Raw genomic sequence first — 27,960 nt, 5'->3', positions numbered from 1 at the left:
AGGGAGGGAGGGAGGGAGGGAGGGAGGGAGGGAGGAAGGAAGGAAGGGAGGGAGGGAGGGAGGGAGGAAGGAAGAAAGAAAGAAAGAAAGAAAGAAAGAAAGAAAGAAAGAAAGAAAGAAAGAAAGGCGGAAACTAAGATGGCGGCATAGGTAAACACCGGGAAATTGTCGCCTCACACAACAATTGAAAATTACCGCAAAGGACAGAGCAAACATCATCCAGAACAACAGAAAGGCTGGCTGAGTGTAAATTCTACAACTAGAAGGAAAGAAAAGCACGCTGAGAGCCAGAGGAGCTGCAGAGGTGAAGTACAGAGGTACAAGTGCAGAGGTACGGCTGGCGCACGCGCGAGGGGGTGGCACCTGAGGACGCGGCTGTCTTTTTGAATCACAAGCTCCCGACTGCTCTGAACTCCGGTTCCGGGAAGTCTCTGGAGACCCAGGACTCATACGGGGAGAAGCTGGTCTGTCGGGCAGTGGGCGAACTTGAAGGCAGCTTTCCCTCAGAGGTGCTTGCAGCAATTAGCGGGTCACTGAGACCCGCGACTCCGGGCAGAGAATCAGCCATAGCTCCTTGATCCGCCCTTTGATTCCCTGAGACCCCGCCCCACCGAGGCTGCGGCAGAGGCTTTTGCATGTGAATGTACCTAACTGCAGCCGAGCCAGGCAGACCCGGAACTTCCAAGAGAAGGCCCAAGGCCCCACAGCGGCTTGCATTGCTTCACAGCTGAGCCTCTTCGTGGCTCCTGCTGTGTGGCCTCAGGCAGAGGCTGAATTAGCACCTCCTTAGATCCAGGAGCCACTGTACCCAGTGGTCAGAGGGGGACCATCCAGACTGCAACTCCTCAGATCCATAAGGGACACACTCAGGGAGCAGACTCAGTGAGCACCAAAGCCCCACTGAAGCAAGTCTTGCCCCAGAAGGGTGTCTTCAGCACAGAAGTTCTCCCACTTTAGACACAGCTGATTCTCACAGCCAATTGGCCTGGAGGTCAATTCCTCCCAGTGATCCTACAACAACCAAGGCACCAAGAGTGCACCAAGAGTGTCCACCCCAGGTAACTGGGGAGGCTGAGCTACTGGGCCCTACAGGACACCTGGCGCGCAGGGCCACTCTATCAACACAGGGAAGCTGCCAAAATAAGGAGACAAAGAAACAGGTCACAAATGGCAGAAATGGAGGAAAGCAAACGATTGGATATAGAGTTCAAGGCCACGTTTATAAGGTTTTTCAAGAATTTTATGGAAACCGCCGATAAATTTAATGAATCCCTCAATAAGTATAGTGAGACCATGGAGGACATGAAAAAGGACCAACTAGAAATTAAGCATACACTGACTGAAATAAAGAATAATTTACAGAGATCCAGCAGCAGACAAGAGGATCCCAAGAATCAAGTCAAAGATTTGAAATACAAAGAAACAAAAAATACCCAACCGAAAAAGAAAAAAGAAAAGAGATTCCAAAAATATGAAGATAGTGTAAGGAACCTCTGGGACAACTTCAAGCGTACCAACATCAGAATTATAGGGGTACCAGAAGGAGAGAGAGGGCAAGATATTGAAAACCTTTTTGAAGAAATAATGACAGAAAACTTCCCCTACCTGGTGAAAGAAATGGACTTACAAGTCCAGGAAGTGCAGAGAACCCCAAACAAAAGGAATCCAAAGAGGACCACACCAAGACACATCATAATTAAAATGCCAAGAGCAAAAGATAAAGAGAGAATCTTAAAAGCAGCAAGAGAAAGACAGTCAGTTACCTACAAGGGAGTACCCATACGACTGTCAGCTGATTTCTCAACAGAAACTTTGCAGGCCAGAAGAGAGTGGCAAGAAATATTCAAAGTGATGAATAGCAAGAACCTGCAACCAAGATTACTTTATCCAGCAAAGCTATCATTCAGAATAGAAGGTCAGATAAAGAGCTTCACAGATAAGAAAACGCTAAAGGAGTTCATCACCACCAAACCAGCATTATATGAAATGCTGAAAGGTATTCTTTAAGAAGAAGAAGAAGAAAAAGGAACTCTTACCATCTGCCACAGCATGGATGGAACTGGAGAGCGGATAAATACCACATGATCTCACTCATTTGTGGAATATAATGAACAACATAAACTGAAGAACAAGGACTGATCCAGAGACGGAGGGGCATTGATTGGACTGTCGGGACTTGGAGGGAAGGTAGGGGAGGGTGGGGGTAAGGGGGAAAGATCAACCAAAGGACTTATATGCAAGCATATAGGCCTAACCAATGGACACGGACAATGGGGGGGGGGTGAGGGCATGAGCGGGGCAGGGGGGGGTAGAGGGTAACGTGGGGACAAGGACACATATGTAATATCTTAATCAATAAAAAATATATTAAAAAAAAGAAAATCTGAAAAAGAAAGAAAGAAAGAAAGGAGGGAGGGAGGGAGGGAGGGAGGGAGGGAGGAAAGAAAGAGAGAGAGAGAGAGGGAGGGAAGGAGGGAGGGATGGAGGAAGGAAGGAAGGAGAGAGAGAGAGAGAGAGAGAGAGAGAGAGAGAGAGAGAGAGAGAGAGAGAAAGAGAGAGAGAGAAAGGAAGGAAGGAAGGAAGGAAGGAAGGAAGGAAGGAAGGAAGGAAGGAAGGAGGGAAGGAAGGAAGAAAGAACTGGGGCAAGACTGAATGGAAAAAAGGACACATATGTAATACCCTTTGTAATACTTTAAGCAATAAAAAAAAAAAAAAAAGACTGAATGGATATCAATGAGGAGATGGTGGCAATAGTCCAGAAAAGGAATTAGGAAGACTTGAATTAGGATGAAGAGATTAAAGGGAGTCAAATACATGGTGACAGAGACTAGACTTTGGGTGATGAGCACACAATGAAGTATACAGATGATGTATTATAGAACTGTATACCTGAAATTTATATAATGTTATTAATCAATGTTACCCAATAAATTTAATTTTAAAAATAAATTTTAAAAATTAAATATGGGCAGTAAGGCGATGAATTCCAAATGTAAAGAAAAGACAGAATCTACATACTTGGTCAAGGATTGGCTTGGAAGAGTTTAAAAAAGAAGCATCTAGTATGATTTTGTGATTTTAATTGTTTGGTAGTGGTACTGTTAATGAAAAAAAAGTGAACGAAGGAGGAAGAGTAAGTTTATCTGAGTATGAATTTAATTTTGAGCCCATTAAATCTGAAATGCCTGAAAGGCATTCAGGTATAGATATAAAAGCATGTAGCCGATGGAATACTATGCTGCTGTAAAAAGGAAGGAACTCTTACCATTTGCAACGGCATGGATGGAACTGGAGAGCATTATGCTAAGTGAAATAAGCCAGTCAATGAAGGAAAAATACCACATGATCTCACTCATTCATGGATAATAGAGACCATTATAAACTTTTGAACAATAATAGATACAGAGGCAGAGCTGCCTCAAACAGATTGTCAAACTGCAGCGGGAAGGCCGGGGAGGGTTGGGGGACAGGAGGGAGGGGGGTAAGAGATCAACCAAAGGACTTGTATGCATGCATATAAGCATAACCAATGGACATAAGACACTGGGGGGTAGGGGAGGCTAGGGGACTGTCAAGGGCGGGGAGAAAAAAAGAACACATATGTAATACCCTTTGTAATACTTTAAGCAATAAAAAAAAAAAAGAAAAAAAAAATTAAAAAAAGCATGTAGCTTAGGAGAGTGGTATGTGTTGGGAACAAATCTGTCATAAATATATGAAATTTAGAGCAACAGAAGAAGGTGCAAAAAAAGTGAACAAAATAAGATTAAATATAGGCTTTAAACAGAGCTCTAAAAAAACCCCAACATTTAAATTAAAGGTTTTTAAGTTTTAGTGATCACAGACCCTGCTGAGAATCTGAAATAAGTCATGTCTTCACTTCTATCAAAGTACACACCTATACAACATTCTGCTTGCGACTTAAAGAAGAGGCACAGTCCTCTTGATGTAGCCAGGCACAGTCCATCAGTGTAAGACCTCCTGGTTTAAGGGAGGAATGGCAGAATAGCACACATTGAAAACAATGGCCACAAAGATCAGAGAACTGAAAAGGAGTGTACTGCGGAAGGAGTGAGCAAAAGGAAGTTAGAGAGCTGGTTGAGAGACAGATCACACAGGGCCTTATACTTAATACTAAGAGCAATGAACAGATATTGAAATTTTACACAAGGGAGCCACTTGATCAGATTTGCATATTTACAAGTTTATACTGGCTGATGGGATGATGAGTGGAAGAGAACAAAAATGTATTTGTGGCCTTTAGAACTTGGTCTGTGGACACAGACAGGTACTATGCACGTTAAATGCTCAATTTCTAAATCTTTTTTTTTAATTTACATTTTAATTCTTCTGACCACTTTAGATAATTTATGTGGCAAGGAATGTCAAAGACAACATGGTGTCCTACTACTATTTTCAAAAGATGAACAAAGGACTTCCAGACCCAGGAAGCTGGGATGAGTACTTTGAAACATTCCTGTCAGGCAAAGGTAAGCCAAATGGAAGGAACCAGTCTTACTCATGTCTGCAGAGGATAAAGTTTCCTCATAAAATTCTTCTTTCTATAAAATTATCTCCATAAAATTCACTCACAGAAGAAACTCTGATTACAGGGGGTGGAAGACAAGAGGCAACATTCCTGAGAGATGTGGCATAGCTCTGGCTACTTGTCATTGTATGTGTATCTGTGTCCAATGACAATATGTTCACTGAATAAAGCCAAAACTGTACTGTAGGGAAAGGAGCTATAATAAACGTTGGTTCCAACTCTAAACCTATACTAAATGGTTTACATGAATTTGCTTGTTTAATCTTTACAGTAATAATATCCATAATTCACAGGTGGTGAAATTGAGACTGAGTTTACAGAACTGATGATTACCCTGTTAGCAAGAGTAGGGACTAGAATTTGAACATAGGCAGGACTAATTAAGCTCAAATCCTGTGTATTTGGCTGCCATGTTAAAGTCTTCCCAATTACCTACATGTTCAACTGGAGAGAAAGGTTTTATGCATGATCAAGTTTTCTAACCGTGACCATCATGAGTTTGTAACATGGTGGCCCATGGTGCTTCGAAATAACAAACTACATGTGCAGAAATGTATGGCCTTGCAATTATGCTTCCAGTGTCAAAACTAAGTTACCACAAGATTCTTGATGTTTTCCTAAATCTCAAATACTACTAGACCTTTTAATACATCAGTCCTTCTCCTGAAGAACATTAAAAAGTGATTAAATTGCCCTAGCCGGTTTCGCTCAGTGGATAGAGCAGTCAGCCTGCTAACTGAAGGTCCCAGGTTCGATTCTACTCAAGGGCACATGCTCAGGTTGCAGGCTCAATGCTCTGTAGGGGCTGTGCAGGAGGCAACCAATCAATGATTCTGTCTCATCATTGATGTTTCTATCTCTCTCTCCCTCTCCCTTCCTCTCTGAAATCAATAAAAAATATATATTTTTTTTTAAAAAAGTGATTAAATTATTGAAACTGGGTAATGGGTTCATGGACAGTCATTATACTATTGCCTCTACTCTTGCATATATCTAAATACTTCATAGGAACAAGATTTTTCAAACATTAAAAAATGTAATTTAAGCAAACCTTTTCATGTTTATACCTTTTGGGAGGTATAATATAAGAACAGATTGTTTTGTACTTTGCAGCTTGAATTGGCAGCTTTGCATGATTAAAACCTAAGCACTACATTACTTGGTTATTTAAGCTCAAAATTTATGTCTGAAATCCTTTTGCTAATTATTTATATTGATCTATGAAGAAATAATTGCCCTCTACAGTTCTCCTATAGTTGAGTCCTAGTCCTCTGAAATAATTATGAATAAATCTGATAAAATATTCTTTTCCATGCCCGGCCAGTGTGGTTCACAGGTTGAGTGTGACCTACGAATTAGATTCAGATTCTGGGTCAGGGCACATGCCTGGATTGTGGGGCATGTAGGAAGCAGCCAATAATGATTCTCTCTCATCATTGACATTTCTACCTTTCTCCCTCTCCCTTTCTCTTTGAAATCAAACAATATTTTTAAAGTATTCTTTTCCACTGGTCTACAGTAAAGTGTGAAAATATGCCTTTAATTGCCATTTGATTTCTATAATCCTAAATGACAAAAGCTATTATTGCTAATTTGCTCCTTATAAGATACATTTTGAGAATGATCCATTTATACCCTGAGGTATTTTTACTGATTTAATGTCTTCAGCAAATTCACAGTGGATGTTCTAACAGTGATGTCAGATGCTTTTGACAAAGAATGAGCCACAAAGAAGTGACCTAGTTGAAGAATTTGAGAACATGGGACTGGGGTGATGTATAGATGGATCTTTCTAAATTAGAGCTGAGTGTAGTTCCAACTCCTTGTCCTATGTGAGGTTAAATTGTACACCATGCTGAAATCTTGGAAATCAAAACCTTGGAGGGTTCTCCTCTACAGAAAGGGAGAGAGAGAGAGAGAGAGAGAGAGAGAGAGAGAGAGAGAGAGAGAGAGAGAGAGAGAGTCCTGAAGAGAGAGAGAAAGAGAGAGAGAGAGAGTCCTGATGAAGCAGATTTGGGGTTATCCCAATCATCTCCTAGTTTCAAATGTCATCCATCTGCTGATGATCCACAGATTTGCACTTCTATTCTTGGCCTCCACCGTGTTGGGTACATAGACCCAGCTGCCTCACTGACTTCTCCATTTGGAGGACTATGAGGCATCTCAGACTTCACATGTCCAAACCCAAACTTTTGTCTTTCCTTCTGGAGGCTTCCACATCTTAGTTAATTATGACTGCCCTTTAAGTTTCTTATGCCTAAAATCTTGAACTTATCTTGAGCCTCTTTCTTTCTTACTCACCCCACCCAATCCAACAGCAAATCTGTTAACCCTACCTTCAAACTGTATCTAGAATCTTACCTATCCTGAGCACTTCTCCAACCACTTTGGTCAAATCTACCATCACACCTTCCCTGGAAAAATGAATAGCCCCTGTCCCATCTCTCAGCTTCTGATCTTGCCAAGCTACAATCTATTTTACACACAGAAACCAAGGGGATTCTATTAAAAGGGAAGTCAGACCACCTCATTCTTCAGCTCAAAGCCCACCAACGCCATTCCATTTCACTCAGAGTGAAAGCCTACGCCTGAACTGTGACCCATAAGGCCCATAGGGTTGAGCCTCCTTTCCGCTCACATTTTTTCTCCTGTTCCTTTGCCCCTCTCTTAGTCTGTCCTAGTCCCATTGGCTGCCTTGCTATACCTCAAACACAAGGCAGTTTCTGCCCCAGCACTTTACCTTGCTGTTCCGCTGCCCAGGAATGCACTTTCCTTCTTCAGGTTTTTATGCAATCTTGCCTTCTCAAAGAATCCTTCTCTGGCAAGACTATGAATATTTAAACCTTCTACATAAATGCAACATTTCCCCTCTCCTTCTCTGATTTCTTTTTTCTCCTAAACATGCATTATGATCTCATATACTACGTATTTCATATTCATCTCCTTTGTCTCGCCTACAAGATGCACTTCCAGAATAGGGCTTTCCACCTGTCTTGTCCACTGCTCTATCCCCAATACCTAGGATGGTGCTGAGCACATAGTAGGCTCTGCAGAATAAATTAATACATCCTAATATTATCTTATGACATAGGTACTATTATTGATTCTCTTTCAGAGATGAGAATTAAAATAACTGAGGCTAAGAGAGGTTAAGTAACTGGCCCAGGGTCATACAGCTATGTCAGGACTGAGATTCAAACCCAGTAGGCTCTAGAGCCTGAGTGTAATCTTGCCAGCTTCCAAAAGGAAGAAAAGTAATACAGAATATGGATATAGGATGTATAAAAAGTAAGTTCTTCTGCTCTTGTGTTGACCAAGCACACCTTCCATTCGTATTCTGAGGAAACAACTCATTTTCTCTTCTGTCTTTTCCTACTCTCACTTATGTGTTTTCCTTCCAGTGGTATGGGGTTCCTGGTTTGATCATGTGAAAGGCTGGTGGAAGAAGAAAGAGAGTCACCCCATTCTCTATCTCTTCTATGAAGAAATGATGAAAGTAAGAAATATACTTGAATTTTGACTTCACAGAATTTTTTTCCTGAGTTACAGATCCATGACAACAATGAAGGAAAGTAACATATAAAAGTTTATCTATGCAAAATATTTTGCATGCCACCTTCAATTTCTTCAATCACCTTGCCATATGACATACAAAACGCCAAACATGGTACCAGTATAGTAGCTACCTTACTCCACAGCCTGTTTCTTCCTGCTAGCCTCCCTGTACTCTAGGGCCAATTCCCACCTCATTCAGAAGCATGGAAGAGGTCTTCTGTTTGAGCCACAAGATTTTTCCCTCTTTAGCTCTCAAGGTTCCTCCTTCCAGGATCTCTACCGCCCCCCATCATTTGTTCTGACTTTCAAGAAAAAGAATTAGGACTCTTAACAGGAAAGAAGTACTGAGGAAGACTAGAGTTGTTTTAATTTGTTCACTTTTTAAAAAAGTATATTAAAGTTTTGTCACTCTAGCCTGTTTGGCTCAGTGGATAGAGCATCGGACTGCAATCCAAAGGGTCCTCGGTTTGAGACACAGCTGACTCTCATAGCCAGTTAGCCTGGAGGTCAAATCACCCCCAGTATTGCCGACAACAATCAAGGCTTAACTACAACAAGAATGAGCACAAAGACCACAAGGGGGTGCACCAAGAAAGCATAAAAAATGCGGAGACAAAGAAACATGACAGAAATGGAGGATATAGAGCTAAAAATCGCACTTTTAAGGTCTTTCAATAAGTTTCTAGAAACTGCCGATAAATGTAGTGAGATCCTCAAGAAATCTAATGAGACCCTCGATGTTGTGATAAAGAACCAACTAGAAATTAAGCATACACTGACTGAAATAAAGAATATTATACAGACTCCCAACAGCAGACCAGAGGAGCGCAAGAATCAAGTCAAAGATTTGAAATGCGAAGAAGCAAAAAACACCCAACCAGAAAAGCAAAATGAAAAAAGAATCCGAAAATACGAAGATAGTGTAAGGAGCCTCTGGGACAGCTTCAAGCATACCAATATCCGAATTATAGGGGTGCCAGAAGATGAGAGAGACCAAGATATTGAAAACCTATTTGAAGAAATAATGACAGAAAACTTCCCCCACCTGGTGAAAGAAATAGACTTACAGGTCCAGGAAGTGCAGAGAACCCCAAACAAAAGGAATCCAAAGAGGACCACACCAAGACACATCATCATTAAAATGCCAAGAGCAAAAGACAAAGAGAGAATCTTAAAAGCAGCAAGAGAAAAAGAGTTAGTTACCTACAAGGGAGTACCCATACGACTGTCAGCTGATTTCTCAACAGAAACTTTGCAGGCCAGAAGGGAATGGCAAGAAATATTCAAAGTGATGAATACCAAGAACCTACAACCAAGATTACTTTATCCAGCAAAGCTATCATTCAGAACTGAAGGTCAGATAAAGAGCTTCACAGATAAGGAAAAGCTAAAGGAGTTCATCACCACCAAACCAGTATTATATGAAATGCTGAAAGGTATCCTTTAAGAAGAGGAAGAAGAAGGAAAAGGTAAAGATACAAATTATGAACAACAAACATGCATCTATCAACAAGTGAATCTAAAAATCAAGTGAATAAATAATCTGGTGATCATAATAGAATCAGGGACATAGAAAGGGAATGGACTGACTATTCTTGGGGGGGGAAAGGGGTGTGGGAGATGCGGGAAGAGACTGGACAAAAATCGTGCACCTATGGATGAGGACAGTGGGTGGGGAGTGAGGGCGGAGGGTGGGGCGGGGACTGGGAGGAGGGGAGTTATGAGGGGGAAAAAGAGGAACAAATGTAATAATCTGAACAATAAAGATTTAATTAAATAAATAAATAAATAAAATAAAATAAAATAAGATTCCATGAAAACAGTGTTTAGAATAGTTAACCTGAATTCAAAAGCTGAAAAAAAAACAAACAAACAAACAAAAAAAACAAAGGGTCCTCGGTCTGATTCTGGTCAAGGGCACATATCTCAGTTGCAGGCTCCTCCCTGGCCCAGGCCCTGGTCAGGGTGTATGCAGGATGCAACCAATTGGTGTGTGTCTCTCACATTGATATTTCTCTCTGTCTTTCCCTCTCTCTAAAAATCAATGGAAAAATATTCTCAGGTGAGGATTAAAATAATAATAATAAATATTTAAAATAAGTTTTGTCATTTTAAATAAGATCCCCATTAGCAACATGTACAATCTCTGGTTCAAAGTCTGTCATAAATTTATATGTAAAATAAATGCCTGGCAAATGTAGCCTTGACTGGTCCACGGTTCTCCAAGCCTTGGTTTATGACATGGATTTCCTTCATTAACCATGGCCTCTCTTTTCTTCTTCTACTCTGGGTAGAAATAATGTATTGCTTCTTTCCTTCCAAATGTTTGGCTGGGGCCATACTTTCTCTCTGCAGCTTTCCTAAGTATCAGCATCACCCTCTGCTTCCCTCAGCATAGCCCTCTGTCTATTTGAAAAAGCCACAGTGAATGGGGGCCAGACCCCCCTTCTTCACTTTTGGATGAGGCAGGAACCCATTGCAGAGTGTAAGGCGCTCTCAAAAGGTCCATCATTAAACAGGTATACCCAACATGTCCAGAGTCAGGAATAAGCAATGATCCAGAGTCATCAGACATCAAAGCCAGAGAAACGTGGGCTTTGTATGTGTGTTTCTCCAATCACAAGGAAGAGACATATCTTGTTTATTTTGAATGACTGTTACCTGTTCTCTCAAATAACTTCTTATCTGCTACCTGTAAAAGTGAAGGAAAATAATAACCTTCCCAAATAAAACAATTTTCAGCCTATTCTCTTAGCATCAGCTATAGCACAATATGAAACACAATTGGTTTTAATACAATTGCACTTTATATGTACAAGCTTATTGATTTTACATTCATAAATTTAAATGTGGAATTACTGTTGTTAGAATTACTTTTAAACATAAACTAATAGATCTTTAAATGGTTTAACCATTATTCCAATGCTTAATTCTTTAAGATTTGTTCGTTGTTACATTTTTTTCCTAAGATATAAAAAACATCTACTACATTTCTTCTACTCTCCCCCATAGGACCCAAAACGTGAAATTAGAAAAGTTATGGAATTCCTGGGGAAGAACCTAAAAGAAGAGATTTTAGACAAAATTGTCTATAACACTTCATTTGATGTAATGAAAAGGAACCCCATGACCAACTACATAAATGATGTTAAAATGAATCATCGTCTTTCTCCATTCATGAGAAAAGGTGATGTATAAATGCACTTTGTATTTCCTCTGATAAAAAGAAAAACATTATCAATTTATAAAATGGTTTCCTAACATTCAAGCTCAGTGAATCACTATGTACAGTGTTTTCTGAAGTGAGTTCTTCAAAGCCTTATTAAGGGACCTAGACCATGTTGCATGTTTCACAGAGAAATGTGGGAAACTACAAATTTAAACATACACTGCCCCCTTTAAAGCACATGAACATATTACATTTTCTGAGAAGAAATTTGTTTAATTTTGTTAACTCAGAGCTTCAAAAATGTATTTGACCCAAAACTATTTCTCAAGTAAAGTCTTTAATCTCTGGGAAGCTAGTATTTCTCTCAAACTAGTATTCTGGCTTCTTGAGATGTCAAATTAGGTCACCTATTTGATATATTTTTGTTTCCCAATGTAGGCATTTATCACACTGTGCACTTTCTTCTTAGAAGTGTTTTTTTGCAGCATCCTGTAGTTTTTGGTATGTTGTGTTTCCACTTTCATTTGTTTAAAGATATTTTTATGTCCTTTTGATTTCTTCTTTGACCCATCAGTTGTGCAGAAGTATGCTTTAAATTTCAAATATTTGTGAAATACCCATAAATTATTGTTTTCTAGTTTCATACAATTGTGGTTGGAAAAAATACTTGACATGATTTCTATCTTCTTTTTTTAAAAAAATTTTGACAATAAGCTACCTTCATCCTAATACTACTACTCGTGTAAACCGGATGGAACTGGGACCTCCCCGCCCTTCAGAGATTGAGGGGAACATGGTGCCAGCACCTATTTATTTTAGGGACTATGAGAGTTCAGATCCCGCTTCGAGATTTCTGAGAATTCCTCGAGGTTAGTTTCCTTAGGATGTCCTGCTTTTCTGCACGGGCTAATATGGACATCAGATGCATAAGATCTCTTCACTAGTTTCCACTGGAATTCTATGCCTGCCAAGAACTTTGTGACGTTAATATTTTCACCAAAGATTCGTGGGGTTGCAGGATGATAGACAGTACAGCCAGCTTTCTATCATCCCAGCGGCTGTACCTCCACCCTCTGCCTCTCCAGTGCATTCAACACATACCTACCTTTACTCTGGACTGGGCAGTCCTTCACACTTAGGTCCCCGCTTCCAAGTAGCCTAATCATGGCATTTTCCCAGCAAAGGTGGGTCACATTCCCGGGTTAACGGAGCTCTGTCTGGCTATCATCCCACTGATCAGAAAGGTTGTTGTGGTGCTGAGAGTCTCCTGTTTTCTATCTCTTCATGTGGTCCATTTGGGAAATGTGAGCTTCAAAGCCAAGCTGAGGAGTTTCTACTCAAAGGATGTGAGGAATGACATTATCCGATCTCTGCTTTAAGAAGATTAATCTGGCAGGGAGGTATAAAAGCAGTTGGAACCAGGATCAGCATTAAGCATATCAGTTATAGGTCTAATGCAGTAATATTCTTCAGGTTTTCTTCTTCGCTCAAGACTGGTTGTGAAGCAGCAAAAGGAGTAAAACTGGTGTCCAGAAATGAACCTGGTGAATACCATGCCAGGTCCATCTGAGTGCAGCTGAAAAGGCAGGTTAGGGAGAAGTTGGGGTATCAGGGGTGGGCAAGATCAGAGAGAGCCCCAGAGGCAGGTTTGGCTAGTGGGGGCCCAGGGCAGCGGTCCTCATGGGATATAAATAGCCGGCTCCCACTATCTTCTTAAATGTGGTAAGACTTGTTTTGTGACCTAACATATGATCTAGGGCAGGGGTCCTCAAACTACGGCCCGCGGGCCACATGCAAATACAAATATTGTATTTGTTCCCGTTTTGTTTTTTTACTTCAAAATGAGATATGTGCAGTGTGCATAGGAATTTGCTCATACTTTTTTTAAAAACTATAGTCTGGCCCTCCAACGGTCTGAGGGACAGTGAACTGGCCCCCTGTTTAAAAAGTTTGAGGACCCCTGCTGTAGAGTGTTCTGTTTGGCTGCTTCTGGATGGAATGATATATATATATATATATATATATATATATATATATATATATATATATATTCCATTTGATATAAAGTTCATTGTTTTCTTATCTATTTCCTGCTTGTATAAACTATCCATTGTTAAAAGTGAGGTATTACTGTCTGTCTCCCTTCGGATCAGTTAGTATGTGCCTTATATATTTAAATGCTCTGATGATGTTGGGTGAATATCTATACTAATAAAAGGCCAGGCATCACGACCAGAATGACCAGAGACCAGACCACCACGGCCCCTTGCCAGGTTGGCACCGCCCCCAAGCAAGAGGTTAGGGGCAATCAGGCAGGCAGGCAGAGTGATTAGGGGTGATCAGGTAGGCAGGCCAGTGGTTAGGGGAGATCAGGTAGGCAGACGGCCCCTTGCAGGGCTGCCCTCCCTCCCCCCAGCAAAGAAAGAGGGAAGCCCAGGCCAGCCAAGCCATCGCACCCCAGCCTGTTGCCTGCAGAGGGAGGCCATCAGTGGCAGGGGAGGGGGCGGGCAGCACTGCACAGATGGCAAGCAGTGGCAGCGGCGGGGGTGGGTCCAGGTGCCTGCAGCTGGGGGAAGGAAAGCCCTGCTAGGCCCTGATATAAGGCCAGGCCTAGGGATCCTACCCAAGGGGCCCCGAATTATGAGATGGTGCAGGCTGGACTGAAGGACCCTCCCCACCCCCCCAGCCACCCACCCCGAGTGCATGAATTTTTGTGCACTGGGCCTCTAGTCTATCTATACTAATAAAAGGGTAATATGCCAACCAGGCTGGCAGGGGAGGGCTGTTGGGGGTGAGATCAGGCCAGCAGGGGAGGGCATCTTCCAGACATCTGACTTCCTTCTGGACAAAGCCATGTGGTGGGGGCCAAGACAGAGGCAGTTAGGGGTGATCAGGCCAGCAGGGGAGGGCAGTTACGGGGGAGATCAAACCGGCAGGGAGTTAGGGGCAATCGGGCTGGCAGGGTAGGGCAGTTGGGGGTGAGATCAGGCCAGCAGGGGAGGGCAGTTGGAGACAAGATCAGGCCTGCAGGGGAGGGAAATTGGGGGCAAGATCAGGCCGGCAGGGGAGAGCAGTTAGGGGTGATCAGGCAGGCAGAGGCTGTTCAGGGTGATCAGGCAGGCAGGCAGGTGAGCGGTTAGGAACCAGTGGTCCCAGATTGCGAGAGGGATGTCCGATTGCAAGGGGTCCCCGATTGGAAAGGGTGCAGACTGGGCTGAGAGAACCCCTCCTCCCCCATGCACGAATTTCATGCACTGGGCCACTAGTATATATATAAAAGCCTAAGCAATGGTTACGACCGAACCACCAGAACAATTGGTTGACCAGTTGCTATCATGTGCACTGACCACCAGGGGACAGACACTGAATGCAGGAGCTGCCCCCTGGTGGTCAGTGCACTCCCAAAGCCAACCTCCCATGGTCCCCTTCCCTTGCTGGCCAACCTTCTGCAGTCCCTCCCCCAGGCCAGCCGGCCCCCCTGATGGGCCCCAAAGGGGGATTGGGGCAGCCAGCCAACCTTCCACAGTCCTTCCCCCCAGCTAGCTGGCCCCTGCAACCTGCCACAGTCTCTCCCCGTGGCTGGTCAGTCCCCCCAATCGGCCCCGATCGCCAGCCAGGCCGAGGGACCCCACACATGCATGAATTCATGCACCAGGCCTCTAGTATATTTATAATTGTTATGTCCTTTTTATAAATTGATCCTTTTATCTTCTTGGTCTCTTGTGACAGTTTGTGACTTAAAGTTTATCTGGTCTAAGTACTTCTGTTCTCTTTTGGTTTTCATTTTTATGGAATTTTTTTTCCATCCCTTCATTTTCAACCTATTCCTTAAAGCTGAGGTTGCTTATTGTTTATTCAGCCACTCTATTTATTTTGATTGGAGAATTTAAACCATTTACATTATATATATTTTTAATATATTTTATTGATTTTTTTACAGAGAGGAAGGGAGAGGGATAGAGAGTTAGAAACATCGATGAGAGAGAAGCATCGATCCGTTGTCTCCTGCACACCTCCTACTGGGGATGTGCCTGCAACGAAGGTACATGCCCTTGACCGGAATTGAACCTGGGACCTTTCAGTCCCCAGGCCAATGCTCTATCCAGTGAGCCAAACCAGCTAGGGCAAACCATTTACATTATTAAAAGTTATTGGTACATAAGGACTTATTATTGCCATTTTATTAATTATTTTCTGAATATTTTGTAGTTTTCTCCTTTCTTCCTCTCTTGCTATCTTAATTTGTGACTGATTGTTTTTGTAGTGTTTTGCTTTGCTTCCATGAGGCTTACATAAGATATGAGTAAGATATGAGTTTATTTTAAGCTAATAACAACTTAACTTTAATTGCATATAAGACTCTACCCTTTTACTCCCACCCCCACATTTTACATTCTTTGATGTCACAGTTTACATATTTTTTATATTGTATCCATTAACAAATTATTATAGCTACAGTTATTTTTAATACTTTGTTTTTAACCTTTATGCTGGTTTAAAGATGATTTATACACCACTATTCCAGTTTTAAAGTACAGGTGACCCTTAAACTAGATGGAGAATTAGGGGTGCCAACCCCCTACACAGTCAGAAATCCACATATAACTTTTGATTCCCAAAACATAAATATTAATATCCTACTGTTGATCAGAAGCCTTACCAGTAACATATACTGTTGAGTAACATATTTTCTATATGTATTATATACTGTATTCTTAGTATAAAGTAAGCTGGAGGAAAGAAAATGTCATTAAGAAAGTCACAAAGGAAAATAAAATACATTTACAGTATTGTACATATTTATTGAGGGGAAAATCTGTGTATAAGTAGAACTGTGCAGTTCAAACCCATGGTGTTCTGGGGTTAACCATATTCTAAATTTGACTAGAGACTAAGTTTTCCAAGTGAGTTTTTACTTTCACATGTTTTCATGTTACAAATTAACACCTTTGTGTTTCACCTTGAAAAACTCCATTTAGCAGTTCTTGTATGGCAGGTCTAGTAGTGACTGACACTGTCAGTTTTTGTTTGCCTGGAAAAGTCTCTCTCCTTCACTTCTGAAGGACAGTTTTGCAGGTAAATATTCTTGGTTAACAGGTGTATGTTTTTCTTTCAGCACTTTGAATATATTATCTCACTCCTGGCCTGCAAGGTTTATGCTAAGAAATCTATATATATAAAAGCCTAAGCAACCCTTAAGATAGAACAACTGAACAACCAGTCGCTATGATGCGCACTGACCACCAGGGGGCAAACGCTCAATGCAGGAGCTGCCTCCAGCCTGCAGGCCCCAATCGCTGATGGGGCCTGCCAGCCAACCTCCCGGTCTCTCCCCGCAGCCAGCAGGCTCCGATCACCTGATCGGGGTTGGCCCTGAGCTGGGATGGGGAACTGGGGGTGGGTAGTGGTGGACACTGGCAGCAAGGGAAGGAGGTGGGAGGGAGGAGGGAACCTACTTGGCCCTGATCACCAGCCAGGCCTAGGGACCCCACCCGTGCATGAGTTTCGTGCATTGGGTCTCTAGTCTATTGATAGTTTTATTGGGATTCCTTGTATGTGAAGAGTCTCTCTTCTCTTGTTGCCTTCAAATTTATTTATCTTTGTTTTGGGACAGTGTGATTACACTGTGTCTCAGTGAGGAACTCTTTTGGGTTGAACCTGTTTAGGGACTTTTGAGCTTCATGTCCCTGGATGTATATATCTCTCCTCAGTTTTTAAAGTTTCAGCCATTATATCTTTAAGTAAGCTCTTTTCCCCTTTCTCTTCTCTTTTTGTTATTTCTATGGTTTGTATATGAGCCCTCATGATAGTGTTCCATAAATCCCATAGACTTTCTTTACTCTTTTTAATTCTTCTTTTTGCTTTTTTAATGGGTAATTTAAGTAGCTTGTCTTTGTTTTCTCAGATTTTTCCTTCTGCTTGATCAAATCTGCTATTTTCTCCCCATTTCATTCATTGTATTCTTCAGCTTCAGAATTTCTATTTGATTATTTTTTATTATTTCTATTTGTTTAAATTCTCATTTTGTTCATGTATAGTTTTCCTGATTTCCTTGAGTTGTCTGTGTTCTCTTGTAGCTTAATGAGCTCCTTAAAATAATTATTTTGAATGTTTTTCCTCTTTTCTTTTTATTTATTGTTTAAAGTTTTACATATGTCTTCTTTTTCCCTGATTGGAGCCCCTGCCCCCAGCCATTCCCACCCCAGGCAAGCCCCCACCACCCCAGTGTCTGTGTCCATTGGTTATGCTAATATGCATGCATACAAGTCCTTTGGTCGCTCTCTAACCCCTATTTTGAATTCTTGATCCAGTCATTCACAGATCTCCATTCCTTTGGAGTAGGTTACAATTGTGTTCTTTTGGCAGTGTCATGTTTCCTTGATTTTTCATGTTTCTTGTAACCTTGTGTTGATTTCTGCACATTTGATGTAGTCATTCTTCCATACTTCGTGATTTGGCTTCAATAAGGAAAGACCTTCACCTATGGGTGGGTGTGGGTTCACTGACTGGGTGAGCTGCAGCAATTCTGGCTCCAGGGAGGGCACAGCAGTGTGGGCTTTGTGGCATTCCATCAACTGGGTCAGCATCAGTGAAGATTGCAGAGGTCCCAGCATTTCTGAGGGCAGGTGGTCACAGCAGCACGAGCTGTTGCAAAGGATGCTGAGGTCCTCCTGATCTCTTTTTCTCCTATAGGGGAGCAACCATGGGACCAGGGATTAGAGTGTGGGACCTTACAGGATTGCAATGGCTCCAGGGTTCAGGGCTACTGTGATGGTGGCTTCAGGGGTCTAGGTGTGGGCACTCACAGAGAATAGTTGTAGAGCCAGAGTACAGATTGCAAGTACATGCAAATCAGCTACAGCCCTGAGGTCTGGGGCATGGATGCACTTGCTGTATTGGTGATTTCAGTATTTCTGGTGTGGTTGCTAATAAAGGGGTCATGGAGCCAGAGTCTGCAATTCAGGCACATGTGAAATGGTTGTGGGGCCTGGATATGGAGAGTGGGCATGCATGGGGTGTCTTGGGCCCTGGGGTCCAGTGCATGCATGGGGCTGAGGTAAGTGAAGGCCATGGTCTCAGAGCAGCGCAACAGTGGCTCCTTCTTGGAGAAGAGGGCACATAGTAGTGTCTCCCTCTCTAGAGGGTTCTGTGGTGGTGATGGTTGTTGCTTATCTCAGTGGGAAAATTGCCAGTTTTGTTCACAGAGCAAACCACTGGAGTCCATGCTGACAAATACTATGGAGTCCTCCTCTGTGAAAGCTACAGGGTGTTTGTACCTGTCACAAGATTATTAAGGCTTCAGGGTGGCAAAGAGTACCAGGCCCTCTCCAGAGCAGGCCACTGTGGACCACAATGACATCCACTGTGTGTTTAATACTGATAGCCTCACCCTTCTTTGCTCCTAGCCATCTCCAAACATGTCAGCTATGTCAATCTCTTCAGCAATCCTTTCTGTATGGTTATGCTCTTGTTTTTTCCCCACTGAGTTGTTTCAGGTTCTAAATTAGACACTTGAAGCCTTCCCAGGTCTATTTTTGTTCATGGATTGCTGTCTAATTATTAGTTTTTGTGGGTTGATGAAGGCTGGTATCTCCTCTACCAATTTGCTGATGCCACTTGGTCACCTAATTTTCTTGTAGGACAATTGATAAATCATATAATTTATTAAACCTAGAAAATTAAGCAAATTGACACTTTGTACATGAAAATAACATTGCACAAATATAAAAGCATAAATAAATCAGACAATATAGAGTAATCAAAAGAGAAATAGCTTTCTATGGTCTCTCTGACCATTTTTAGCTATTGAAGGTAAAAAATATAAATTCTCTATTACATAAGCATGAAACAAAATTAACCAACCCTACCACTCCTTTACTAGTATATTATACTAGAGGCCCAGTGCACGAATTTGTGCACCAGTGGGGTCCCTCAGTCTGGCCTGTGGGATCGAGCCAAAACCACCTCTCTGACATACCCCGAGGGGTTCCCAATTACGAGAGGGCACAGGCCAGGCTGAGGCATCCCTCTGGGCCATGGTCTGCACCCCTCTGGTGCATGATAGGGGCCGGGGAGGGACACAGGAGGTTCCCCAGCCAGGGAGGAATTACAGTAGGGCTCCAGGGCATGTCCAGCCCTTCTCACTCAGTCCCAATCGGCTGGACCCAGCAGCAAGCTGGACCCCCTGGTGGTCAGTGCATGTCATAAGAAGCAGTTGAATGGCCTTAGCATATCATTAGCATATTACACTTTGATTGGTTAAACTGACCACTGGATGACCGGACACTTAGCATATTAGGCTTTTATTAGATAGGATTGCTTTAATTTACTTATATATTAAAGCAATGATTATTTATTTATTTATTTTGGTTAATTCTCACCCAAGGATATTTTTTCTATTGATCTATTTTTTTAGAGAGAGTAGAAGGGAGAGGGAGAGACAGACAAAAACATTGATGTGAGAGATACACATCAATTGATTGCCTCCCACACATGCCCTGACTGGGGCCAGGGAGCCTGCAACTGAGGTATGTTCCCTTGACCAGAATCGAATCTGGGGCCCTTCAGTCCGTGGGCTGACACTCTAACCACTGAGCAACCAGCTAGGGCAACAGCAATGATCATTTAGATTAGAAAGGAGAATTCTCATTTGTATTTAACTATGAATTTTGCCTGCACTAAAGCTACAGATAAGAGGAGCAGACAGTGCTCTGAGGATGCAGCCACTCATATCAGTGCTCCAGTGATCGGTAAAGAGAAGCTAAGAAAATTAGATCCAGTTAACTTAAATAGAATGTTAGATGTACTAAGGGTTCACAAAGTACTGGTAGATTAGAGAGCTCAAGAGTGTAATGCAGAGAATTAGGCAACCCATGATCTAGATTTCAGCCCTCCCCAAATGTTTCAGAATAAAGTTTTCTATTTACAAGTACCTCACTTGTGCCATGGGTAATATTATTTCTCATTCAGTGTCAGGAGGACAATGAGCTAATGTCTAGGTAAGGATTTTAAGTACTGAGAGGAAAAGGATTACTTAAACGCAAAATGGTCAAAGTTCATAAAAGTATTATTGAATGTGTTTTACATTACTCTTTTTAGGAGTCACTGGAGATTGGAAAAATCAGTTAACTGAAGCTCAGAACAAGCAATTAAATGAAAACTATGAGAAAAATATGGCTGATACCTCTCTGTCATTCTGCATGGAGCTCTAGAAATCAGAGCATGGAAATAAGACCTACTCTCTCGCCAGCCTGAGTGAAGTAGAAGAGAACTCTGTTTCCAAACACCACTAATGGTTTACGTGACTTTATGTAAGGGTTTTAAACAATGACTTGGATATTCTTATTCCTAAATTTATGATTTACTTTTTTGAATTAACCCCAATGAGACTTCATTTATCCAGTATCAATAGTCAGCATTTTCCTTCTCTCTCTCTGCAGATTTTTCGTGTTTAGATTAATTTCAATATACCAACATGTAATATCTTATATAACAAAGAAGTAATACGCAAATTAACCCTCACACCCTTACAAGATGGCTGCCTATGACCAGGCCATCGGGGGGGTTAGTGAGGGATGGCCAAATGACTGAACAGCAGGCTGAATGGGGCCACCAGGTGAGGGGGGGAGTTAGGAGCGACCAGGTCAGTAGGGGGGCAGTTGGGAGGACCAGGCTGGCAGGGGAGGGCATTTAGGGATGACCAGGCCAGCAGGGGGGGCAGTTAAGGGTGACCAGGTCGGCAGGCAGGTGAACGATTAGGAGCCAGCGGTCAAGGATTGTGAGACCCTGGGGATAAAGAACTCATACATATCAACGCACACAAAAAAGGTGAGGGATTGTGAGCCAGCAGTCCTGGGGATCAGTCCTAAACTAGGCAGTTGGACATCCCCCAAGGGGTCCTGGTTTGGAGAGGGTGCAGGCTGGACTGAGTGGAACCCCCTCCCCCTGTCATGCATGAATTTCGTGCACCAGGTCTCTAGTATAATTTCTGTTCTTTCTATATATCCTCTTTCCATCTTCTATTATAATTTCCTTTGAATTGAAATGTTTCTTTCAAAAGTTCTGTACAATACAATCATACCTAGAAAAAAGGCCAACTCCATTCATTTGATGACAGACATATATTGAGTGCCTTATTCATGCTGGGAAATGGAGAGCATCAAAAGATGCCAACAACAAGGTGCAGCCAGTAGTGAAACTAGACAGGAAAGGGGCCTGCTGCCTGTCAGTACACAAGTCAATAAGTAGAGACAAGGTTGAATCTTTGTGGTGTGTTTTATTCAGATGGCCAGCAATCCGAGAGAGCAGCAAGAATAATACCCTGAAAGAAATTGTTCTGACATTTCATTTCAAAACGGCCCTTATGTAAGCTTAGAGGGTGGGGAAAAATTTAAAACTAGTGAGTTCCCAGGGTCTGTTTTCTATCATTGTTCTTGCAAAGATTAGCTTGGGAACACTGCAAAGATTAGCACCAGAACATGTCTCCCTTCAGATAGGTCCTTTCTTTTTTTTTAAAGTATATTTCTTTATTGATTTCAAAGAGGAAGGAAGAGGGAGAGAGAGATAGAAACATCAATGATAAGAGAGAATCATTGATTGGCTGCCTCCTGCACGCCCCCCACTGAGGATTGAGCCCGCAACCTGGGCATGTGCCCTTGGCTGGAATCGAACCTGGGACCCTAGGTCCTTTCTTTGATCTGCAATAAAAAGGTGTCTTCTTTCAGAGTAATGGACCCATCTGGGCTTCGAGGCCACCTTATCTTTACAGCCCTGTTTTACTTCTTTCAACACGTCTCCCAGTTTCCCAGGGTCTGCAAGTATAATCTCTTTTCTATGGTTAATATAGTGAATAACTTATTAAACAACTAAGACTCTATTCTTATAGCATGTTCTTCCCCTAACAGTCGGAAACTGTAGCATGGCACAGGTGAACTGTATTATCAAACAAACTGTGATACTAACATAGACTGAAAGATGCAGCAGGATCATAGAGAAGAGAAACAAAGCCACATAGTATAGAGTCACAGAAAAACTGAGGAAAATAGGAACATGACACTGTGGGTATTTCACAACAACCCATTCCCTAGCCATAAGTACATGTACCACATTTAGCACAGTCAGCATTCCTATCTTCCCATCACCCCAAAGTGCAAAAGTGCCTATTTAATAATTTAAAGTTGACCTTTAAACAAACCTGGTTTGCATTGTACACATCCACTTATACCCAGTTTTTAAAATAAATATTTAATCTTCTGTATGATTTCCTTAATTACATTTTTTCTCTAGGTCACTTTATTGGAAGAATAACATGTAACATACAAAATATGCATTGATTGAACGTTTATGTTATTAGTAAGGCTTCCAGTCAACAGTAGGCGGTTCATAGTTACCTTCGGAGGGAGTCAAAAGTTATATGCAGGTTTTTGACTGCGCTGGGGTTGGCACCCCTGACCCTTGCATTGTTTAAAGGTCAACTGTATTTCTAAAACCTCAGGGACACATAGTTCCAGAAATCCTTCAAGACCCAATGGAATAATTCTTCAATAACAAAGCCCAAAGGAAGTGAAGTTATATTTAGGAGAGAGAGAAGCATCTCTATCTTATTTCCTACCCTACCTCTAAGGCCAAAATGCAAGGTCTCTTTCCATAACAGATACTAGTTAATTCAAAATGAATAAAACACAACATTAGTCACTCATGCTCTTAAAGTTCAAAAGCTGTGGCTAGTATCTTGAATTAGAGGAAAAGTCCAAAATAAGAGGAAAAATATTTTTTACTTTGAAGTATTCATTTTTTTCCTTCAAGCGGCAGGTTACCAATTTCTTAGGCAGGTTCCCTGGAAACAGAAACTAAGATAAATATTCCTGGACACTGTGATTTATTGAGGAGTGAGGTAAGCATGACAAAGAATGCAAGGAGTCACACAAGAAAACAACATGGAGTGGGGAGATGGGGATGAGGAGAGGAGCTGCAGAAGCTGTGCTGCTTTGAGACTGTATATCCCAGTGTGGGGAGTAATGGGTTATAATTTAATTCCCAGGCACCTTGAGGCAAAGTAGCTGAAGGCTATGAACTGAGCCATGAGCTGAAGCACCTGCAGTAGCTGGGCGATGGGTATACCATCCTAACCAGGAAGCACCACCCCAGGGGATTTGGCAGGACACTAACACCTGCTATGATTAGGCATTTCCAAAGAAACAAACGTCTAAGAAAAGCTGTGAACTGAGAAGGAAAAGCACATTAGAAAACAGGAAAAGAAATTGGACTCTCCATGCTGCCCAATTCTGTAATTATACATACAACAAAACCTGTACAGAGGTATGGGAACAATATCTGAATGAGAACTGTGGGAGAGCATATAAGTTTGGTGGCTCAAATGGTATCGGTCCTAGATTACAAATGTATACCATTATCATGCTTCAACTATGTACTTTTTGAAATCTTAGCTGACCTAAACTATGGGTTGCAGATAGAAGTCTCTCTAGTCTGCAGGAAACTTTCTGTTACCACTGTCATATTTCCTCATATCTCCCACTAAATCCTTCCCTTTGCTTGGCAAGAGTCACTGCCAGTTTCCTATAGGCACAACTCCCCACTGTAACCTGCACTCACATTCCTACAATGCATATTTCTATATGATGTTCAGATTCCACATGTGAGTAGTTGTTTGTAAAATATTACTAAGTGTGTTTTAATAAAAGTTCAAAAGGCATAATGTATAGCAAGAGATAGTTACAACCAAAACAAAGACTATTTAAAAGTTCCCATGGTTGGTCATAATCAACTCTGGGCTTATTAAAAGTCAAGGCAAAAAGAGAAATAGTTTTCACTAACTTTTGAACAAATAGGAATTCCAGTCCATTGAGAGAAAGAAAGCTTTTAGATTCATTTTTGTCTGGGTTTTTGGTTTCTTAATTTTTATTTTTTTGTTAATCCTCACCCAAGGATATTTTTTACCCACTAAATTTTAGAGAGTGGAAGGGAGGGGAAAAGACAGAGAGAGAGAAACATTGATTTGTTGTCTCCCGCACTTGCCTGGACCAGGGCCGAGGATCAAGCCTGCAATGGAGGTATGTGCCCTGGACTGGAATTGAACCCTAGATCCTGCAGCCTGCAGGCCAACACTCTACTCACTTAGCAACTGGCTAGGACCATTTTTGTCTTATTTTACAGTTGTTGTTGTCTTAGAATGGAACAATAAGAGATCACATATAGGATACTAAGAGAATCTTCTTTCTTCTATTTTCTGCCTTCTCACTAGTTACCTTTATGGGCTATTATCAGGACAAATTGACAACTTCTTTCTGTATTTTTGCCTCAATGCCCAGGAGAGAATTTGACCAGCCTGCCCCCAGATAACCACCCACCCCATTCAATTAGCTGTGTGGCAGAGTGGAGGAGGCACAGACCAAACCTGGTACCTAGAAATTCAACGATAAAAAAAAAAGAAAAAAAAATAGGGGGAGGACAAAGCACCAGGATGACATAGCTGACATATCCAGAGTACAAAGAGTGTCTTGGACAAAGTTGGACATGTGAATGGGCTCAACACTGCCATCAAATGGAAGAAGCCATCATGTTATTACAGGGTCTGGCAAAAGCTTTTGCCTATGTTCAATATGTAATTAAATTAATCAATCAACCAATTAATCCTGGTAACCTCCTACCTTGAGGGGGTAGAGTAACACTCTAAAATAAGTATAATGAATTACTATCACTTTAGAGAAATTAGTTCCTCCTCTTAAAGCCAAAATATTATCTGGTTGATAAATTTATTTGAAAAAATTAGGAAAGGCCAATATGATCACAAACACATTACAGACAAATGTTATTGCTTTATAAAAGATTTTTTTTTACAGAAGATTAATGGAACATAAAAACTTAAGTCTAAGATGTCATCACCCCATCTACCTTCCTCAGATTTCTTTTTTTTCCCAATACTTATCTTGATATCTGATCTCCTATCTGATTTTGTCTGGGAATGCTACATTGTCCGGGTTGGCCTGATGTCATAGGTTGCTGGAGAAAAGAGTCTGCCAATGAGAAATTCATCCCTGAGATAGAGTCAAAGATTGCTCTCATTTCACATTGAGTAAAATTATAGTTTTCCTCTTTGATGAATGTCCAAGTTCTTTGCAAAATATAATCACAAATCTGAATAAGCAGTAAAATTTGTTCCTGCTTCTATTTATAGAATTGTAAACTTTAAACTAGAAATGGGTATATAAGCTGCTCTCAGAGAGTCCAAACTATTAGGTTAGCACTAAAAGATCCTGAGTGAGTCAGGTTCCACTCATGTCTGCCCTGTGGGTCACATAAACCAGGAAGTAGGACCAGAACCCTTCCAGGGACAGAGAGTAGATCAGTCGGCAATATGTAAAACCTCTCTTAATCTGGCAGGTGGAGCTTTTAAAGGTCTAATCCACATTGTGTTCCTCATCTCCGAGTTAAACTTGGAAAAGTACTGCAGCCTTCCTTGTACCAGGACTCCTCTGGCTGTGGTGGCTAAAGCTTATATAATCAGAGGCTTCTATGTCCATGGATGCTGTAAGGCAGGTCAAAAAGAACTTGAGGATACTTGCCTAAGATAATACTTTTGATAATGAGGCACAACGGACATTGTAGATGCAGTGCTAAAGAGGCAAGTAGGAATTAGACACAGTCCCTGCCCTTCAGGTGCTTGGGTCAGGGGTCATATCTCTATATATAAAAGCCTACTATGCAAAGTGTCCCCTCAGGAATTCGACCAGGAGACTGGGAGTTCGATCACTTGCTATGATGTGCTCTGACCACCAGGGAGTGATGCGGAACAAAGAAAGGCCCTGGCCTTGGCCAGCAGCCACTAGGGACCCTACCCATGCATGAATTTCGTGCACTGGGCCTCTAGTAACAAATAATTGTAAATCTTGTTTCCATTTTTGCTTAATTCCTATCACTAGGTGTTGGCCATAGTAGCTAATACAGGTAAGAAATTTCTAAATTCTGCCCTCAATGAGCTGAAACTCAAATGCAGAGCTAGAACCAGAAAAAGCAAACTAATACTACTTTCATGGCTATGAGAACCAGGCTATAAACTCTGCCTTAAGGAAAAGTCCAGAAAGACTCCTCATCAGGCCTTTCTCTTAAAGACATAGTTCCACCTAACTGTCCACTTAGAGCAGTGGTTTCCAACTAGTGGCTGTTGGGTTGAATATGCTGAAAAAAAAAATAACTTCTTAGTTGCTCAGAATAAGCAATTTAATAAACTGTGAAAACAATTGGCTGGAATTCTCTGGCTTTCTGCATAGAACCCTGAGAAGTAAAGCTAGATATCAAGAGTAGTTGCCCTGGCCTTAATGGCTCAATGGTTGGAGCCTTGGCCCATGCACAAAAGTGTTGCAGGTTTGATTCCCATTCAGGAGCACGTGCCTGGGTTGTGGGTTTGATTCCCCAGCCCTGGTTGGGGCACGTGTGGGAGGCAACCAACTGATGTGTCTCTCTCACATTGATGTCTCTCTCTCTTCCCCACAACCCCCACCTCTCTCTTCCCGTCCCTCCCTCTTTTCCATTCTCTCTAAAAATCAATGAAAAAAATATCCTCTGGTGAGGATTAAAAAAAAGAGTTGAAGAACATTTTGTTTTCAATGCAATTAATAATACTTATGGATTTTTGTCACACTTTAAAAATAATAATAATCTAAAAGAAAAGGAATTTACAGTAGCCTCTTTTTTTTTACCTGGCTTCCCAATGTCACCTAGGCCCATCCCTGGGGTTAGGGATAGGACAGCAGTGGATGCTTCCAGGAGAGAAAATTTTCCCCAGATATTTTGTCTCTTCAAGGTTGAATGTGCATGTTTCTAGCCTGTGACATAAGCCAGGCTAGATGACATGAATTAATAACAATTGAACATTCACTTCTACTTGAGGATGAGCTGAAGAATGTACCAGAATGTCAACAAAAGAGCTTATCTCACAGTAGTCTTAAAAAGTCCTGGGGATATTCTGCACAAAGAAGCCATCAACAAAATGAAAAGGGAGCCCACTGCATGGGAGAACATATTTGCCAATGATACATTTAATAAGGTGTTAATCTCCAAAATATATAAAGAACTTATACAACTCAACACCAGGAAGATAATCCAATTAAAAATGGGCAAAGGGCCTCAATAGACACTTCTCCAAAGAGAAGGCCAAGAGACATATGAAAAAATTCTCAATGTCACTAATCACCAGAGAGATATAAATTAAAACCATAATGAGATATCACCTCACACCTGATAGAATGCCTACCATCAATAAATCAACAAACAATAAGTGCTGGTGAGGATGTGGAGAAAAGGGAACCCTAGTGCACTGTTGGTGGGAATGCAGACTGGTGCGACTTTGGAAAACATTATGGAGCTTCAAAAAATTAAAAATGAAACTCCGATTTGACCCTGTGATCCCACTTCTAGGAATATATCCTAAAAATACCAAAAAACCAATTCAAAAGGATATATGCACTCCTATGTTCATAGCAGCATTATTTACAATAACCAAGATCTGGAAACAGCCTAAGTGCCCATCAGCAGAAGACTGGATTAAAAAGCTACAGTACATTTATTTACACAGTGGAATACTACATGGCCATAAAAAAATACCAAAGGAAATCTTACCTTTTGTGACAGCATGGATGGACCTGGAGATTACTATGCTAAGTGAAATAAG

At 41.5% G+C, this 27,960-nt stretch overlaps 1 protein-coding gene across 1 annotated transcript in view; it reads left to right on the top strand.

The window, feature by feature from the left end:
• LOC118676260 (sulfotransferase 1C4-like) overlaps positions 1-20,667 on the top strand; it is a 37,899-nt gene extending 17,232 nt beyond the window's left edge. The window contains exons 4-7 of the mRNA XM_036349863.1: positions 4,364-4,490; positions 7,951-8,045; positions 11,117-11,291; positions 20,373-20,667. Of these exons, the coding sequence (XP_036205756.1) occupies positions 4,364-4,490; positions 7,951-8,045; positions 11,117-11,291; positions 20,373-20,485 (510 nt within the window). The 3' untranslated portion in view covers positions 20,486-20,667. The remainder of the gene's footprint in view (positions 1-4,363; positions 4,491-7,950; positions 8,046-11,116; positions 11,292-20,372) is intronic.
• Positions 20,668-27,960: the final 7,293 nt, after the last annotated feature.

Source organism: Myotis myotis, unplaced genomic scaffold (genome assembly GCF_014108235.1).
Source record: "Myotis myotis isolate mMyoMyo1 unplaced genomic scaffold, mMyoMyo1.p scaffold_m19_p_2, whole genome shotgun sequence".
Classification (NCBI taxonomy): Eukaryota; Metazoa; Chordata; class Mammalia; order Chiroptera; family Vespertilionidae; genus Myotis; species Myotis myotis.
Note: the sequence above shows the minus strand (reverse complement) of the source record. Positions and strands in the feature narration are given on the sequence as shown.